The 19,774-nt window shown below is 40.3% G+C and overlaps 1 protein-coding gene across 2 annotated transcripts in view; it reads right to left on the bottom strand.

The window, feature by feature from the left end:
- The window catches only part of PDZRN3 (PDZ domain containing ring finger 3), a 240,571-nt gene that overhangs the window by 210,646 nt on the left and 10,151 nt on the right, over positions 1-19,774 (bottom strand). Inside the window, exons 2-3 of one of the 2 annotated variants that reach the window (XM_003894182.5) lie at positions 13,567-13,653; positions 7,353-7,460 (exon numbers count right to left, since the gene is read on the bottom strand). In XM_003894182.5, the coding sequence (XP_003894231.1) occupies positions 7,353-7,460; positions 13,567-13,653 (195 nt within the window). The remainder of the gene's footprint in view (positions 1-7,352; positions 7,461-13,566; positions 13,654-19,774) is intronic. The other variant, XM_031663199.1, reaches the window with a different exon arrangement.

Genomic DNA, 19,774 nt, shown 5'->3' with positions numbered 1-19,774 from the left:
AACTTTTCATACTCCGTTGCTGAATATGGTAAATGGTTATCAGTCCCTGAGGAGGAGAGCAGTATAGTCTCATGTGTTTATTTCTAACATTAACCAAAAATGGATTATGCATATCTGTGCCTGTTTAGCAAAAAAAGTTTTCTGTATATAGTTAAGCAAGAAATATCAAGCCTTTCTTACTCCTACAATGAAAGAAAAATATAATTACAAAATCATTTGGTTTACAGCATATTTTTTCCCTAAAATCAAACCAAAAATGAAAACATTTTAAACAATTTTCACCAATAATTTTTTAATTCACTGATAACAGCTAAGCAAAGATCATAGATTGAATTCAAAGGAAAAAAGCAAATGGATCAGTGTTTTAAAAAGGACTCCTTTAGGAATTACAAACTGGATTACAAACTGACTTGGACTGACCAATTAGAGGTATTGATATAGGCATAGTTTCCAAGATATACAGACAGATGAATGCAGAAAGACAGATGTATATGTTATTACCGTAGTGCATATATACATGTGTTTATATTACATATTTACATTTTGTAGCTCTATCTGCTAACGGTGCCTAGAAGCAATGAAATCTCAATCATAATGAGCACCCTAGCACCCATATGTTGGTTTCTAAACACTGTTCTCTACTAAATGAAGCTGGAGGTCCTTGAAAAAAAAGGACATGTCAGAAGTGGGACAAGGACAGAAGATTAACCTGGAGTATCTTGTGCCAGGAAGTAGGAAAGTGCTCAAAACATGATGAGAACATGTCAAAAAAAACACAGGTTAAAAGCTTGAAAGAGCTCCATTTGGCCAAAACTTGGCCAATGTGACCACCAAATTGTAAAAACTCATGAGTCCATATTGATAAGAGAAAGAGACAGACAGATAAACAGATTAAATAGGGGAAAAAGGAGTACTCCTTCTTATAGTAGAAAGTCAACTAATGTGGAAGGATTGGAGTTAGAAAAATCACCATTTGTCAATCACCACAATAGTAGATTCAACCAAACACAGTCAATGGATGATAAAACCAGTGTGTGACAGTTTGAGGAGCAGCAGGACATTTACATAGCCTCAAAGCATCTACCTAAAGGAGAATTATTGATTATAAAGAAGAAAATAGTAACTTTACAGTGGAGACAGAGAGATATGACTTTAACCAAGTGGTTCAAGTTAACATAAATAAAAGGGACAAATTCACCTCAGGTGAGACATGATGTACTGAGAAGGACATGCTATCACTTCTGTGGTATTCTTGCCCACAATGTATGATCTGGATCCATCCATGAGGAAACTTCAAACAGAAATTAAGGGACAGTCTACAAAAGATCTGGTTTAGATTCTTTAAAAATATCAACGGTATGGAAGACAAAAACTGAGCAATTGTTTGTTCTAAAGTAAAGGAAACTAAATAAATACGAAAATGGAATAAAACCCATGACAGTGGTTTTATTTTGCTATAAAGGGCATCATAAGGACCACTGGCAAGATCAGAATAAATTCTGAAGATTAGATAACAGTTTTTTACCAATGTGAATTTCCTGGTTTAGATTACCATACTGTTACATAAGAGAATTTCTTATTCCTAAAAAGTTCACACCGATGAATTTAGTGATAAAGAGTAAAGAAAGAAAAGAATAAAGTAAGTGTAGTCGATGTTAATATTTGGAGAATCTGGGTCAATAGTGTACAGAAATCCGTATCTACAAGTCTGAAATTATGTCGAAATGAAACATTTTTTAAAGGGGAGTCTTCTATTACTTTTTTTTTTTTTAATAAATACTCCAGCTTAATTCACATACCATTTTGCAACTTTAGTGGGTCTCAGAACAGTATCTTCTCACCTAACAATAACAAGCAGTGAAATCTCACTTTGTCCCACCAAGTAGCCTGGCTCTGGGAGGGAAAGCATTGCTAATCCTTTCTAGCTGACCCTGTAACAAACCTTGTTAGCAATGACAGTCCAACTAAACCAAAAATAAACAAAAAAAGAGAAGGACTGGTTTATACAAAAGCCTTTGAGTTTCCACAGCTTCTGTAATCATATCCTTGGGTCTTCAAATCATAACACTTGCAAGATGAATGCATATTTACAGAAGATTGTATGAAATAATGGTTATTGGGAATAGAGGGCTTAAGTCTCCCACTTTCATTGGATCCAGGGAATCAAGATTGCTATCTCAAAGCAGAACAGCGTTTAACCCACACAATTGCTACACAGACTCATTTATCACCAAAGGCAAGCCTACTATAACACAAAAACGAGCTTGGTTCTCCAAGCCATATGGCTTGAAGACTGGCAAGAAATATAGATGTGGAAGGCCTCTAGAAGTCTTTGAGAAAGAGTTTCAGTGGAGTTGCATCAGAGGAGTGTTTAACTTATAGGCAAGCCATGCCAAAAACAAAAAACAAAAAAAGTGGAGAGATAAATAATATATTGAATAGCACATGCCTCAAAGTGAATTTGCTTTTTTTTTTTTTTTTTTTGTGACAGAGTCTCACTCTGTCCCCCTGGCTGGAGTACAGTGGTGCGATCTCTGCTCACTGCAAGCTCCACCTCCCGGGTTCACACCATTCTCCTGCCTCAGCCTCCTGAGTAGCTGGGACTACAGGCGCCCACCACAATGCCCTGCTAATTTTTTGTATTTTTAGTAGAGATAGGGTTTCACTGCGTTAGCCGGGATGGTCTTGATTTCCTGGCCTTGTCATCCGCCCACCTCGGCCTCCCGAAGTGCTGGGATTACAGGCGTGAGCCACCACACCTGGCCAAATTTGCTGGTTTCTTAGTAGGTCTCTGTTTCTCGGTGTTTTCTCAGTGTGAGCATTTTGCCAAATGAGGTATTCACAGACCAAGCCAAACACTCCATATGGCAGTCAGCTGAGAGACAGTGAAGTGATCCAGCGCTGTGCAAAACCAGCTGGCTGGACTTACAAAGAGATGGTATGTTCTCCACGTGGCACCTCTCCCAAGAGAATTTTGAGGGTAATAATGACCTTAGGTGATTTTTCACCTTTTTGTCCTCTCCTAAATAACTTTCAGTAGAATAAGATTGGCCTAAAGTAGACTTCAGAGTCCACAGAGAAAGGTGGTGTGTTTGTGGATGAGAAAATCTGCTTCAGTTGGATAACCCACACTTTGGGCATAGGGAAAAATTTTTCCACAGGTCTCAAACTATTTGAAAGAATATGAGCATAGTTCCTTTAAGAAATCTGGTGATATTACAGTATAGGAGCCTTACATTGTCTTTAAAATATAGTTCAGACAGTAGGCTCAGAGGCAGAAAAACAAAAGGCACTGAGATATTTACAGTTTTGAATGAATATTAAAGACATCAGAGAGAAATTAAATTTAGTTTTCTAAATGCAATAAGTATATGCAATCAAAGGTGGGGTCAGAAGTTGTAAAAAGGACCGGGGCAGCTCACAGGTAAGAGGGGTGCAGGGAAGACACAAAAAAATCACAAGCCAATACTGAGTAAGTCAGAACTTGCTAAATCCCAGTACCAAACGTGAGATGGAATAGGTATGACCAAAGTCTGCCCAACAAGCCCAGGGCAGATGGATACACAGGATTCTGGGGGACAGCATGGGCCCTGCAGCCATGTGGGCTGGGAAGGCACTTAATCTAAGGGGGCCCCAGATTCCCAGCCACAGCCCCAGGACAGGCCAGCTCAGGCTTTCTTATCAGGCCTTGGGAGCACTCATGCAGGGAATCCAGTTAGGGCACATCAGGTAGGCAGTCTAGCTGGAAGACAGGGATGTTGACAACTTTGTCTCTGAGCAACTCAATTCCTATCCCAAGGTTTGGAACAAGTCAAACCTCTACCTCAGTGATTGTCCCTGATGCCCCTCTCACTCCCCCGTGAGAGTTTCAGCAATCTGCAGGGGCATTTTTCACCATCACAACAATAGGGGTATGTGCCAGAGATGACATGAAGAATCTCCTGCAATGAAGAATGGTTCTGCCTCCAGCACAACTTTCACATATCCCACCAGATAGTCATGAAGATAAAATAACAAGCTTTTTATAATTACCTGAGCATAGACCTCTGTTTTGTATATAAACACAAAAGAGTTTTCTGCAGTGTAAATATACACACATTGTACACCCACATCCACAGCAGCATTATTCAAGACAACCAAAAGGTCAAAGCAACCCAGGTGTCCATCACTGGCTGAATGAATGGACAAAATGTGGTAAATACAGACAAGAGAATGTTATTTAGCCTTCAAGGGGAAGAAAATTATAACATGCTACAACAGGCACGAACCTTGAGGACATTATGCTAACTGAAATAAGGCAGTCACAAAAGGCAAATACTACATGATTCCGTCTATAAATCAAATTCCTAGAGACAGAAAGTGGAATGGTGGTTTCTAGGAGTTGAGGTGGGGAGGGTGTTAGTATTCAGTGGGTGTAGAGTTTCAGTTGAGGAAGATGAAAAAGTTCTGGAGATGGATGGTGGTACAGGTTCTGCAACATAAATCAGTGTAGTTTATGCCACTGCACTGTCACTTACAATGGTTAAAATGGTAAATTTTGCTATGTATATTTTACCACATGTACGTCTTGCCATATATACATATACACACACAGATGTTTCAAGGAAAGCAACTCTTGTATAAATCATAGCAACACTGTAGTTGCCTGTGTCAGAACTTAACCATGACCTGTTCACTACCATGGAAATTCACATCCTGTACAGCAAGGCCATTCATGATGCCCGGGCCACCAGCAGCAGCCTCTTGTATCTGGCAGTATCTGCAGCCACATGAGGTGCATCCCAGCGAGTCTATACAGAGGTGTGAGCATCTGACAGTGCCCTGGTGTCGTCTAGCGTCACTGTGCCAGAACACTGGCACACTGATATATTTTATTATCAATTATCTTCCTTTGATTTTCTTTTATGCTACAGCCATATATTTTTACAATTATTTGTGTATGTATGCATATAAATGTTACTTGTAAATTTCATTTCACCACAGTATTGGTGGAATTCCAAAATGTTTCTTATAAAAAACAGGGAGGAGCTGGGCTGGCCCTGATGTGGGTGAGAGCCACTGCCCTGGGCTCAGAGAACAGATACCATTAAGAGCAGAGGAATTCTGGAGCAAAGAACAGACTCAATTAGTATCTCTGGATTTAATAATACCCCTTTGCAAGAATTAAGGGTCTTATGGTGAAGATCTGGTGGTGGTTTGCCCACTCCCCTGAAAAAGAAAACATATGGTGGAAAACTAGAGACTCTGACTCTTCTTACTGATGAAACACACACACACACACACACACACACACACACACACACTCTCTCTCTCTCTCTCTCTTAAAATAATCACATTCATGCCTCCTGGTAATAAACTCAGACACAGACGAAGTAAACCAGAGAACATATTTTCAGTCATGGGAATCACTGTATCATGTCAAAAAAGATTAGAATTTGACTGCAAAGGGCACAGTGTGTCAATTGCAATTACACATATATCGTTTCTCTATTGTGGTCATCCTTCTTTCCATCTCAACACTGAGACATGATTAATATTTTACATACTGTCCAAAAGAGGAATGTGACTTACCAGAAACCGTACTGAACATTTCAAATACAGATCATCCTTTGCCAAGAGAAAATCCTGCCCAGCTGTAGATTTCTCATTTGCAAAACATAAGAGCAATGAAATTCCATTACTTAGAGAAACTGGCTGTTCCACCAAACCCTTGGCAACGGAAGCTGTACTTATCTTTTTGAACAATAGTCTCAGAAAATGTATTCACTCTCAAAAAAGACAGTAAGGAACGCATTTGAGCTCTTAGGAAAGCACTCTTGCCCAAGCAAATTCCTGTTTGCTCTCCTGACCTGGGAAGTATAAAGACTGACTCTAAACCATGCAGCAAAAACAGCTCCAAGTTTAAGAACCCTTCAGACCTTCAAAGGGGATGCAACAATATTAATAATGTCCTTAAAACAAAATCAAGTATCATTTTAACATGTAAGTTAGCACATCGCACTCCCTCCCTCAGAGGAGGGAGCCTCACACCCGAACTAGTTCAGTTTGCTTTCCCTGTGAGATTTAACTGTGTATTTGCCTGAGGATTTTAAATTATCCTGAAGCATACTGCACATTGCACGATGTGTCCAGATGAGACTGGACACGCAAGACTTTGTACTCGGTCCCGCTGAGGCTCCTTTCCCCAGAAGAAGCCTGTGGCCACATTCCAGCGAGTGACATGAACTTCACTTATGGCTTAGCTCATGGTCCTCGTTCCCACTCAGTCTGAAATTTTGAAATGGGCCATGAAAATACTCAGGAAATACACATAGTATGAAAATGCGTGTGGAAAACAAACATCCACTGGTATCAGTGCTGTTTTTCTGGTTTCTTCTATTTGCACTATATTACGGCTATGGCCCATAGGTGAACTTCTTGTGGGGGTCTGGCGTATCATTGCAGATTCTCAAATGTACTTTTTGCCTAATAGGAAAGCCAATCAATTTAGCCCATATACGTACCCATCCAAAGAGCGATGAAAATGGTCAAAACACCAGTAAAAAATTTATATCAAACTTTATATTATATCGAACTCATCACAAAATTTTTATCAAACTCATTTATATCAAACTTTGCAACGAGAGCCCATATGAAGAGGCAACAAATCGTTCTCTCCCTTTCAGTGACTCAGAGCATCCTAGAACACTGCAACCCTGTTACAAAGTGTTGTCTTGGTGGGGCTGAGAGATCCACTTCCCCTACATGAGTCTACAAATCTGCTGTATAAAAGTTGGAAATGATGAATGAACTGAAAATGGAGCGAGTGATGATATGTGAACCCTAATATCAACCTCTGCCTGCAAATCCCTGGGCAATCAGGTTGTACAACTAACGACAGGCTAAGAGGACGAACATAACACAGAAAACAATGCATTTGTAGAATTAAGTGTGTGCTGTGAGCTCTAAAGACATTAGAATGACTCCAAAGCTGACATAATTGTACCCTGGTAATCAGTATGTACACGGTGCACAATTTGTACAACAGGGATTGTTCATCTGGTTCTGACACCCAACTCTCCAATGGTTTCCGCGCGAAGCTGTAACTGATGCATACGAAACAGATTCAGGTCCACATGAAAAAAGCCAAATTGTGAACACTCCACTCATAATCTGGCTTTTCTACATTTAACAAGAATTTAACACCAAGGCAATCAGCACTCAATCTGGTTCCACACAATGGGAGAAGTGTGACTCCAGCTCAACCATCTACCACTTTAGGCCTCCCTCCCCAATCAAACATCTTGCTTTGAGCTGGATGAAGATGGGATGGCATTTAGCCTATTAAAAGACACTGGCCAGTATTCACATACCTCAATAATCCTGTCATGAATTTGCAGGCCTCCTTCCTTGGCTGCGGGCCCAGTGTCAACTATCTTGGATACAAAGATTCCTTCACTGGATGATCCATCGTGGTTATCCTTTGGGTTAAAAAAACACAAGCATGAATGCTAGACATTAAGTTGAGCATGAAAGTAAAGCTTGCACTCTTAAAACAGTAATTGACTCTTGCTGTGTCAAAAGTGGCAATAGGGTAAAAGGTATTTGTTTCTCCTAATTTTTGTTTTAAACTAAAATAAACACACAGTAAAATATTTCAAACCACACCAAAGGACATACACTGATGTCTCCCTGCCATCTCCAACCCACTGTCCTTCTTCCCCCCATGGTAGCTGTTTGACTTTATGCATCCTTTTGAAAACATTTTAATGCATCATCTTCCTAAATATGCATTTGTTCCTTTTTGCACACAAATGCAATTATGGTAGTCTGACTTTTATGTCCTTACCTCTCTCATTTAACCCTAAAAATCATTAAGATCTTCTGCTACCAATTCCCCAGGTCTGCCTTACTTCTTAAAGTGACTGAACAATATCCAACAAGAGGCTAATAAACACTGTTTTCACTTGTTGTGATTAAAAATGCTGTGACAATACTCTCCTGCTTGTATTTTAAATTATCTCTGCTATTATGGTTCTAGGGCAAATCCCTAACAATGGAACTGTTGGGTCAAAGGATATGTACATTTCATAGCTATTGCCAAATGGCTTTTCCGAGTTTATACCGATTGTTCATTAGATAGTATTTTCCCACATCCCCATTTGCACAGGATGTTATTAAGCTTGTAAATATCTAATAATTTGACTGTGAAAACAGATACTTTGTTTTTGTTCCAATGCACTACCATCACTCTAGTCCCAATACATTCTGATCTCCGACCTCCTTGAATCCCTTTAGATCTTTGAATTAAATGTCAGAACTAAAACTTTCTGGGAACGACGACAGCTCACTGCTCAAACTCCTTCCTTTCTTTAAAATCAAAAGGCTCCAACAAGCTCATAAGAAACCCCACAGCTTGTTTATGAACTTCTTTTCAAACAGTATTGCAATGAGTTCTCTCCAAGTGTGTGGATTAAATTTCTAGCGATTAACAGATGGATTTATAAATTAAATGGCACAAGCATGTGATATTTCCAAACAAAATCATTTGAAATGTAAGCTCAGAATGTTCCACAAAACTCCAAAATCTAGTCATGGTAAATTCCTTGCCGCATGTCATTAGAAGATTTATTTCAATAACAATTACTCTGAATACAAACATATAAAAATTCCATTTGTTAAAAATAACTCTGAAAATAAAACATTTTCCTCTTTAAACAGCAAAAAACAAAACCAAAAAACAATCCCTATATTCTAAAGAGGGAACGACTTCAAGTGTGATTCAATCTACCCCTTCAAATGCAACAGCAATAACTAATGTTGGGAAAATGTGCATTTCTCAGTCCTTCTCTCCTTCTTCACACTTCTCCAAACACACACACACACACACATACACACACACACACAGAGTAAAATGTTATATGATTCACCAAAAGAAACCAAAATCACAACCTAAAATGAGCATTAAGTGTTTTTCCCGACATTTATCCCCACATGACAAAGATACGTCTCTAACTGGCATCTGGATTCCATCAATGCTCTTTCAAGAGAAGGGTCAGGGAGCCTTCTCTCCCTGTGTAGGATCAGCTATCCTCAAAAGGTCCCTGCCTAGCATCACAGTGCCCTGCACAGGCCTCCTGTACGCTAACCCTTTACCATCTGAATACCTCTGTGCCTCCTTCCTCTCTCACGGCAGCCTTACTGATGCACTAGTCTAAACACATCTGTGTAGCTCCCTACATGCACACCTGAAATGGATGTATAAAACTACACAGTAGCTTCCTTTACTGAGCACAAACTAGATACCAGGTACATAGTGAGTGTTCTATGTGCACTGTTTAATCCTCACAGTAACCACCAGTGATAAGTACTATTATTATCCATTCCACAGATGAAAAACCTGAGACTGAGAGAGAGGTTCAGTAACTCACCCAAGGTCACACAACTAAAAAGTAGTACAGCTCAGTTTCAAACTGAGGCGAAGTGGATCCTCTTGCACATGCTCTGTGTGCAATCTAGTCTCCCACTGAGAAAACCCAAAACACACAGGAATTCAGAAGTCCAACATTTCAGGCTATGGAATATTCCACTAGATGAACTTGAAGAGTCTCAATGGACCACAAAAGATTTATGAACAAGCTTCAGTTCCCTAAGAGGTGATGTCAATATATCAAATGAAAAGAGATCTGTGTTTACTCTGATTTAACCACTTTGCATTTCTTGGCTGGAGAGAAAGAGGGAGATAGGGGATGGGATTTTGGCTTTCATTTGTTTTGCAAAATACCACACTGCACATAAGCAATAACTCTTAAGAAGCACTAGAAAGTTCAAGCAAAAATCAGAGAGGAAGAGGCAAGAACAAACACCAGAAGTCAGATTAAATTGAGGCAGTGGTGAGGGGTGGGAAAGGATGCAAAAAGCACATAAAGCAGGCAGGGCATGGCAGCTCACACCTGCAATCCCAGCGCTTTGGGAGGCTGAGGCTGGTGGATCGCCTCAGCTCAGGAATTCACGATCAGTCTGGGCAACATGGTGAAACCCCATCTCTACGAATACAAAAAATCAGCCGGGCATTTACGGTCCTAGCTACTCAGAAGGCCAACGTGGGAGGATGGCTTGAGGGAGGCAGAGGGTGCAGTGAGCTAAGATTGTGCCACTGCACTCCAACCTGGGTGACACAGTGAGACCCCCATCTCAAAAAAAAAAAAAAGCTAGATTTTTCTCTTAAAAGGTATCTCTATTCTAAGTGTGTTTGGCTCCTCTCCTAACACATTTTAAGTTAGAGTTATTTATCAAGGTGAACTAATATGACTTGGAATTTGTTTTGCTGGCTTAAGTAAGAGAGAAATGAAAGGGACTGTTTTCATAGCAGGGGTACCTAACAATAAAGTACACTTCCCAAAGGCTTAGGCGAAAGGTTTCATACAACAGACTAGCTGCTGTTTCTTTAGGGTTGAGGACTAACAAACGATATCATTTTGCTAAGAGCATTGCATACTGATCACGCAATGAAAAGCCTTACATCAGAGATATGGCTGGGCTATTTCACAACCCAACCAAGCATCTAACACAGGAATTCCTTGGGAAACATAGACATCATTTGTACTGTATTCTTCTAGTAACTAATAACGTGTGTGTGTTGTTGCTCATCTTGGCTTTTTAACATGTACTCAATGACCTGCCAGATTTTCCAGGCAACAGTGCAGAATACATTCAGGTTTCATTATGCTATTTCTGCTAATCAGGACAAATTTTGAAAAACACTATGGCAAACACATGCAGGTGGAATTAAATTTTCCTCTGGGAGCCATGCAGGCAGTTCTTGCAAAAGGACCACATACACTGAAAATAGCAATGCAAGCTACAAAATCAGGTCTGGCTTGTACTCAAATCACCTTTTGTAAAAAAGAAAAAGAAAATAACTGAAACATGCTCTTTGATAAGCACAAGGAAGAACTGTATTCCAGTGGGGCTGGAATGTCACTTTGCACCTGGTGAGTGTGGAAACTGAACACCATCTTCACTGGCTTTAACACAGTAGGTTTCCCAACGATCACTTGGCCACAGGCCTCTCCATTTTGAGCAATTTCCAACATTAGGCTTTGGTGTGGTTTAGACCTGGGGCAGAGAATAGGTCTTCTTGGTTTGGGTTCTTTTGTTTGCTACAGCTTGTGAAACATCTAATTGTGAAGTGAATCTTAATTTATTGAAGTTGTTTCTCAAAACTGGTAACAAAGGGTGGAGGAATAATTATGAGTGTAAACAAGAACAGCCAACTCATTTGTGCTAAATGGCAAAACATGTTCTTGATGGTAAATTGTACAACATGGGCTCATGTTTTGACCCACTGGCTCAAGTCTGACCCTGCTGCTTCCTGGAGCCAAATGTCTAGATATTTGAGTGCAGCTTGCTCCCTCAGTCCCTCCTAAGACTGTAGAGTGCAGCAGACCCCTGGCAGCAAAGACTAAATCAGAACAGCACAGGATGGCACACAGCCTGGGATCTTAGTCAACCGGTAGAAGGTAAAAATACAAATATACCAACCTCACGCAGTTCTACAGTTTTTTAAGAATTCCACGGAGAGAATACAAGAAACACAACTATGTGATCACATCCCTGGGGCTCAATAAAGTGGGAATGATCCCTGTCCCCATCTACCTTCATATTTATAATTTAGTCTCATCATTTACAATGTTCTTTTTCATATGTATGTTGGATAAGACAGATAATGTTCATCATTTTAACAACTACAAATCACATAAAGTTGTCATTTCTTATAATAAACCATTGTTTTTGTTTGTTTTTGAAACTGCGGAATGGGCTAAAAGCAAAGGGAATTTAATCATAAATCTCTTTGTCTCACTCCCTTCAACTGAAGCCATGTGTTGGCCACTCCCACCCTACGTAATTTAAATCCCAGACTCAAGACTTAGGCCCTTTGGGGTCAAGCCCTTGTTTTCTTCACCAGCCCTCTTTCTGACCACTTCCCCGCCCATCCCTCAACTCTTTCCATTTCCACACTCTGCTTACTTGCAGCTCCCCCAATTCCCAACTCTGTTCCTGCTCCAGGCCTTGTATGAGTGCCAATCCCCATCCCTGCAAAACCCTAGTGTCCAACCGCTTTATTTTAGCCCATGGGTCTTCACAGGTGGATGCATGTAACACAATGCATTGGAATGGCAGGAGAATATATTTGACATTTTATTCATAGTCATATTTTAATTTTATTATTTAAAATACTCCCTCTTGTATGTAACTTTTAATAAGGCACATAACGTACTAGTTTGGTAGTGTGTACACATTATATATACAAATAAAATTTGGTCATCTGATCTAGCAAACTCTTGTTCAACCTTCTGAACTCAGCTCCAATGGCCCCTCCCCAGGACACCTCCTCCCGCAGGGTTAACTCATCCCAAGGCATCATTAGCTGGGGGCAGGCACAGAGTACATCAATGAGAGCAGTGCTATGCTCTCCCAACTCATCAGTCTCCCCATCTGGAGGTGAGCTCCATGAGGGCAGGGCACACACTATTCCCATCTGGATGGCTAGCATCTTCTTGTCCTTCAGGTTTCTGCTTACTACTATCTCCTCTTGTCTTTCCTGATAACCCAAGCTAATGATACTCTTTGCTTCTTGGCTGGTATCTGCCATGTGCCATCCACCCAGTTTTTTCCTTCATCATACTTCTTCCAATCCAATCTGTAATTATTGTATTCACTTGCTTCTTGTCTGACATCCCCACCAGGACTCAATGATCACAGGGCCTCAGTCTTTCTGGCCTCCATTGTACCTCCTGGCCCTTAGCAAACAGCCTATGTTCAATACTTATTTGTTGAATGAAAGATTTTTGTTTTCTTTTCCTTTCCTTTAACTATTTTCCTTTCAAGCTAATAAACGAGGAGATGGTCAGGAAAAGAAAAGGGTAAGGGATGGGACATATTCAGATAATCCCCCTTGAAATGTGAGATTCTGAAACACTGCTACTCTCCGGAGCCCATTCTTTGAACATTTTCCCCATAATTAAACTGGCAGATTTGAGTTCGGCCTCTTCTTTCTAGAGGAGTGTCTGCTGATCAATGTGGTGGTCAAAGAGCTGCAGTGGGAGGAAAAAACAAAGGGATGCAGTCACCCACAAATTAGGGAATTGTCTCTGACTAATGAACAGCTGACAGAGCAGAACTCAAGATCAGGCTTCCAGTCTGCAGCCCACACTCCAGCTCAGTCTAGGAGGGTGGCTGGTTATCCAATTCCAACTGCACACATCTCATGCAACTTCATTCAGCCCAACTGCTGTACAATCAGAAATGTACCCCCTAATAAAAGAAAGAAATTCAAAAAGAGAAATGCACCCCCAGAACCAAACAGTTTAAATTAGCTGTTATATTGCTAGGCCAATACTGTTTTAGGAGACTACACAATAAAAATCCCTAAGTGTGAAGATGTTAGATAGCCAATGAACTCTAATGACAGAGAGCAGAATGAAGTCAGCAAGGTTTCCTGCTCCTCGCTGTCCCCTTCAAACCTTGACCTCTCTTTCCAGCTACACCAGGAAAAGGAAAAACACATTTTAGTAATTAACATACCACACTCGGCCGGCCACCAATAATATTGAATCCCAGGGAGCCAGAGTCCCGATGCAGGACAAGAGTCAGGCTTTTGGTTTCTTCGCCCTGCAGGTAACAAATAAGATCAAATTTTTATTTACCAACAGGGAATAGATGGTAGGAATTTTCCTTTTATCTAAGTGTACTCAAGGACTACTCAGCTAATCATTACAAATCCTGTTATCTCTTGGGAAGTTTAACCAAAGAAACTTCTGGAACCCAATCTGAAATTCTGTCTTGTGTTTAAGAACTTATAAACATTTCTAGATACCATCTAACCCTGGAATGACCACATAAGAATGTCTGGAGATGTACAGACATGCCCAATGAACATTTTCTGTGAATGACACCTTGGTCTGCAAATGCATCTTTCTTTTGACCGGCCCATCCTATGCAGGCTGTCTAGACGGCTACTTTCTGTTTGTTTCTCAACCATTCTCAACAGCAGCATTCATGTCATGTCATGAAAGGTTCAAATAGCAATCCTTTCGGAAGTGTGAGTGCATGCATGGCCCATCAATAGCCATCTCTGTTTGGGAGACTTGGGGAAAAATAGTGCATGAAAAGTGAGATGCAAACACAGAAAACAAAAAATCCTGAATCTTACTGAAAAGGGGGAGGGGGCATTTTCACAAAGTAATTACTGTCCAATCCACATGAGATGCAGAGCTGTTTAACAGAAAGCACTCTGTTTAAGGCTGGCCATTGTGAACCCCTTTAAATCAAACAAGTAGAAGTGACCCAGGCAGGTCACAGAGCGTAATGTTCGACAGTCAAAGGCAACAGAGATGCCAGGGAGAGTGTTCTCAACTAACACTCTCAAGTGACAGCAGACAGATAAAAATAGATTTAACCTTATGTGAAAACTGTCACGTAATATTCTTTGACATAAACATTCAACTCGCTGATACACCTTTGACACGTTTCCAGTTATATGAATGACATGTAAAACGTCGCAGCCTGTGGACTGCCTACAAATCGGCATTTGCTTCACTTAACGTTTTCTATTTAAATATGGTAGTATTCAAATGTGGTATTTCTTTTCCATATAACATTTAATAAGCTGTTTTAAAAATAACACTGACAGCTTATGACAAAAGAGATTTTACTCTGATATTTTTGCTTTCTGTTCAAACTTTTGTCTTCTACCTTTTCTGGGGAAATAAATGGCCATATTTGAAAGGCATGAATGCAACTCTCTGACTCAACCTCATTTGCAAAGGAAAGTACTGTTTCTACCTGCAGTGCCCTGTGAGTTTTCCGGAGCACTGCCTCATTTATTGCTATGGCTGTCAATGTGCAACTCTGGTGTCACAATTTGCCAGGAGAACTGTGCCCAGTAGAGCTAAAAAAATATTATTAAAGATCAACGGGCTTCACCATGTAGAATTATCTCCACGCTTAAAGTCTTAGTAACCACAACCCCTTTCTCATGACTATTACTATACAACAAAATTAAAAATATTTTCAAAACTCTCTTGTGAGCCTAAACATCAATTAGAAATACACTGTGAAAACAAAAAGGACAATTTATTGTGAGAAAAAGATACTCTGTTTCTGATGAAACAACTAGGTATCCTACAAGGACAACACAACATTCATTTCTTAAGAGTCACTTACTCAATATATAAAATACAGAATTATATATAAAAAAGAAGCTAGTCTCTATCAAGTTACTGTACCCAATGAAAAACAGCAGAGCCTCTTTAATGACAGCCTATTGGTTTTTAAAAAATGTTCTGATAAACAGCACCACCATCCAAAGCATCTATCAACGCTGTCCCTCTTTAACCAATTTGAACTGTAGCAAGTTAAAAGGCGACTTTCACTGCTTTAAAAGAAAATCCAGAATCAACCTAACAGTTTTGAGATATAAACATGATTTTCAAATTGAAACAGTTTATATCTTTCTACTTAGGACGCTGAAAATCTCACTAAGTCCATTTCTGACTTTGCTATCTTAAAGGGGTGAAAAGTTAGAAATACATGGGAATTTGGCAAGTTATCTTACATTATCTTACATGTCTGGCTTTCATAATTAATCAATGATAGAAACTGCACAGTTACACAGTAATCCAAGGCAGATGGCTTTAATTTGACAATCTCAAGTGATGCACAAAGAAGAATGCACAATCACATGATTTAAAAGATTGGTTTTCAATCTACTGTATGATAACCACTTATTCAAAAAAAAAAAAAAAGAAGAAGAAAATAATCTTATTACCTTGCATTGACAATTATAATAGCTAACATTTACTGGCTGCAAACTATGTGCCAGCAACTATAATGAGCATTTAAGTGCTTTATTTCATTTTTTAAATCCAACCAATCTTAAAAATTGCACTATTACCATCCTCATGACATAAGTGGGAAGACTGAGGGACGGTGATTAAGAAAGCTGTCCCACGCTAAGGAGCTAGCAAAACGCTGAGCTGGGATTCAGACCCATACTTCTCAATCCTACACCTTAATTACACTTCTATACTACTCTCTTTCTGTGTAGAATATAGAAAATAATTCCACATAGGTTAGCAACATCTTAGGTCCTGCTCAAGATGGTTTTATTGTTGAAATTCCAAAAAGGAACTTACCCAGGAGGCCAGTATCAGAACAAAATTCCAAACTGTTTACTGAACTATTTATCTCCAAAGGAACCAATCTGAGATGTGTGAAGACATCTAAGTCCAGCCCTGTCCTCAGAGATTTCTCCCAAGGGATAATTAAGACAATGTCTGAAACACAACATTCCTCGACCAAACAGCATCTTGCAAAGAACGTTTCTGAACAACTAAGTTGACCTTCTGTGCTTCCTTGCCAGATGCAATGACAGGGAGAAACAAGGGTGTTCTTATTTTCTATAAGCATCTTGATCTAGTCTACTGTCCATAAGGGTCAGACATTAGCTTTAGGTTGCATTGCCAATTTTAGGGCAACATGTAGAAGATTCAACACAGGATGCAGGGAGGGATAAAAGAAAAGTTCAGACTGGGCTGAATTCCTTTCACTTCTCCAACTAATTACCAAAGGTTATTTGCTATTCTTTGACAACTTGATTCTGGTTTTTCCTTTTCACTCCTTTCCCCACAAACAGCCTTCACTACTTTAGTTTAACTTCTAATTTTTCAGAAGAAGTATTAATTGAGATTGTAAACAGATATTCTTCATACAAAACATTTAACATGTTAACATTAATCTGTTCCTAGGGTCAGAAAGGTTCAGGATAGAGGGTACTTAAATAATTCTCATTCAATTACATTCCACCACTTGAAAAGAGGTGTAAATGGGATAAGGGCAAAGGCTCTTATCGAAGCTGCTTTCCCGACTGTTCACAGACATGGTAACTGTGATAGGCAGCAGCATCTTTCATTTACAGGAAAATTTAATCAATATTGGTCTGTTTGGGTAGTTTATCATAACCCATGATTTGTAATGGTCTCAAAACACAGTAAAACAAAGAGGGAAATGAGCCCAACTTCATATAAACTGATAAACCAACAAACACACTTGCCTTCTGAAGCAGGGATTGTATCAATGCTCTAAACCTGGAAAAACTGAGGCTCAGGGAAAATCACACACTTGCTCAAGATCACAAGGTGGCAAAGTGGGAAGGTCATGACTGGAACCCAGGTCCACATGTAACTCTGGTGCCTACGACCTTTGTACTGTGCTGGTAAATGTTTGCACCCTATTCTAAATCCTTCTGCCTCCAAAGACTGAGCCTGGCATGACAGATCAGACAATTAATTCATCTGGCAATTAGAGTTTTAAGTAAGGCTTCTTTGGACTATGCAATAATAATTGCAAAGATTAAGAATGTCTATTATACCCTGAAAAGTATAAGAAGACTATGCCATGACAGAAGCAGCATAACAGTGAAGTTCTCAGACCATTATGTCCATTGCATCTGGCAAGGAAGCACAGAGATGAACTTGGTTGTTTAAAAACATTCTTTGCAAGATGCTGTCTGGCTGAGGAATGTTGTGTTTTGGACATTGTCTTAATTGTCCCTTGAGAGAGATTCTCTGAGTTCAGGGCTGGACTTAAGATGTCTTCAGGCATCTCAGATTGATGCAACATCAGAGTCAGAACCTGAGATGTTTCTCCTCATCCACAGACAGGGAATGATAATGGTTTCTTCTCATGTCACCAGTTCTCATGTCACTAGGTTACTAGGAGGCATGACTGAGATAGACAGATACCAAAAGACTGTCTCAGTACGGCACCTGGCCAATAATTAGCACCCAAAACACAAGGTACAGTGCTAAGCTGGACATACACACAGCTCAACAGCTAGGCCACGATGCTCTTTTCCCACATACGTTACTCTTCCACAAAATCTAGGCAATGGAGAATGCCTAATCTTGCTTTAACTTAGTCTAAAGCTAGTTTGGAAGAGCTGGGGCCTGAAAGTTAAGTAAATAAATATCATTATATATTCCTAACTGTGTCTATCTTTTTCCATGACTGGAAAAAGAGTGGCACATTTTAGGGGACCAGTGGAGTGACCACCAGGTAGACAATTTTTATTCTGAAGGTGGTGGGAGGAGACATGGGAAAGAAGACAAGGGGCGCAGCTCAGCTTGGACTTTCAGTGGAGCACAGGTAAGACAGGAAGATGATACTGACCAAGTGGGCTGTGGGCCAGGAGAAGGGGAAATCACATACATAACATGGCCACCCCTGGAAGGGGATGGCCACAGAAGCAAAGGGGATGGGAAACAGATTTTGACTCACAACAGGATAGGAGAAACATCAAGGCTAAGAAACGGTGAACTGAGGAACAGTGGAGGCAGAAATGAGCTGGGGACTCTGGGAGCACAGGGAACTTGGGGATTGCTACACACTATAGACTGCTTCACGGTTTAGCATATCAGTGGGTCTCGATGGGTTGGTATGAAAAGAAGGTGAAAAACAGAGGAAAAACAACAAATGGAAATGGAGTGGCACTTCCTTGGCAGCTTTCACAGAGTTGCCTTCTATTCAATAACTCTTCCCAGAGGGCAAGTGTCTCCTCCCTTCAGTAACCCCAACCCAGGAGACTAAGAAGTTCTCAAGAAGAACCTGGGATGCAGGGTCCAGAAGGGCGGTTCTGGTCATATTCTGGAGTCCAGTAACATCTCCGTTTCCTTGGGCTGGGCAGGAAGCTCTAAAAGATCTTTAGCACTCCAGCCCCTACCCAAACCCAATTCAAGAGGTTAGCTGGGCCCCTAATGCAATGTAGGATCTCCGTGGGAGAAGCTTAGGTCTTTACAATTGAGAAAAGGCAGGGACTTATTAACCTTGGAGAAGGTGATGTGGGTATTCAGACCTTAACTCTGACACGAACCATCCAAAGCACCTAAGCCAAGTCACAAGCAGAAATGGAAGCTCACTTTTCAAGAAAAAACAGATTTTGTTTAAAAGAAGCTTTGCTATCATATTTGAACATGTAACTATTAGATCGATGTTAAAATTACCCCCAATAATCTTCTCAGCTTTCAACTCAAGGTCTAATTAGGTAAGTATTGGCGGGGGAAGAAAAGTCAGTGAAAAATCAAAACTTGAATGTAATTCGAATATCAAAAAGACATCTTATAGGGCTACATTTTTTTAAGCATCCAAGAATGTGAACCATCTATTGGCAAAGTCCCTTTTCTCTTTAATATTACTCTGTCGCTATTCTCCTCCAAACCATCCAGCCTCAAAAGCTTGGATATGAGACATCTCCTAATCAGTGTGGTGGTTCGCAGGGTCCATCCGTGCCACTGTCAATGTGGACTCTTTAAAAACTCCTTTCTGCCCAAGGGACAGGTGCTCCCTGATGATGTCTGTTGTGGGACTCACAGCAGAGAACTGGCTAGACTGGAAAGCTGCACAGTGGGTTTTGAGAAATGTAACTGACTGACCGCTAGTCTGTGTGATGTAACACCTCGCAGCCTTAGATTATGCAAAGCTCACAGAGACTTACTAGTCTTCACACAGTTGGGAAACAGCTCTGTCTGTTGACTAGTGACATGAGAGCACTGTATATTTGGCTGTTTCCAGGCAAAAATGTGCAGAGATGGGGGTTGAGGGGACCAACAGGTAGAGCTGGCTGCCAGAAATTCTGTACTGAAGAACTGGTGATATCTTCGCTCCCTATGCTCAGATGCTTTTGCTCTCTTTGTAGTTAAAACTTCTAAATTCTTACTGCTAAAGCTGTTTGGAC

The sequence above is a fragment of the Papio anubis genome, chromosome 2 (assembly GCF_008728515.1).
Source record: "Papio anubis isolate 15944 chromosome 2, Panubis1.0, whole genome shotgun sequence".
Classification (NCBI taxonomy): domain Eukaryota; kingdom Metazoa; phylum Chordata; class Mammalia; order Primates; family Cercopithecidae; genus Papio; species Papio anubis.
This window is presented reverse-complemented; position numbering and strand designations above follow the sequence as displayed.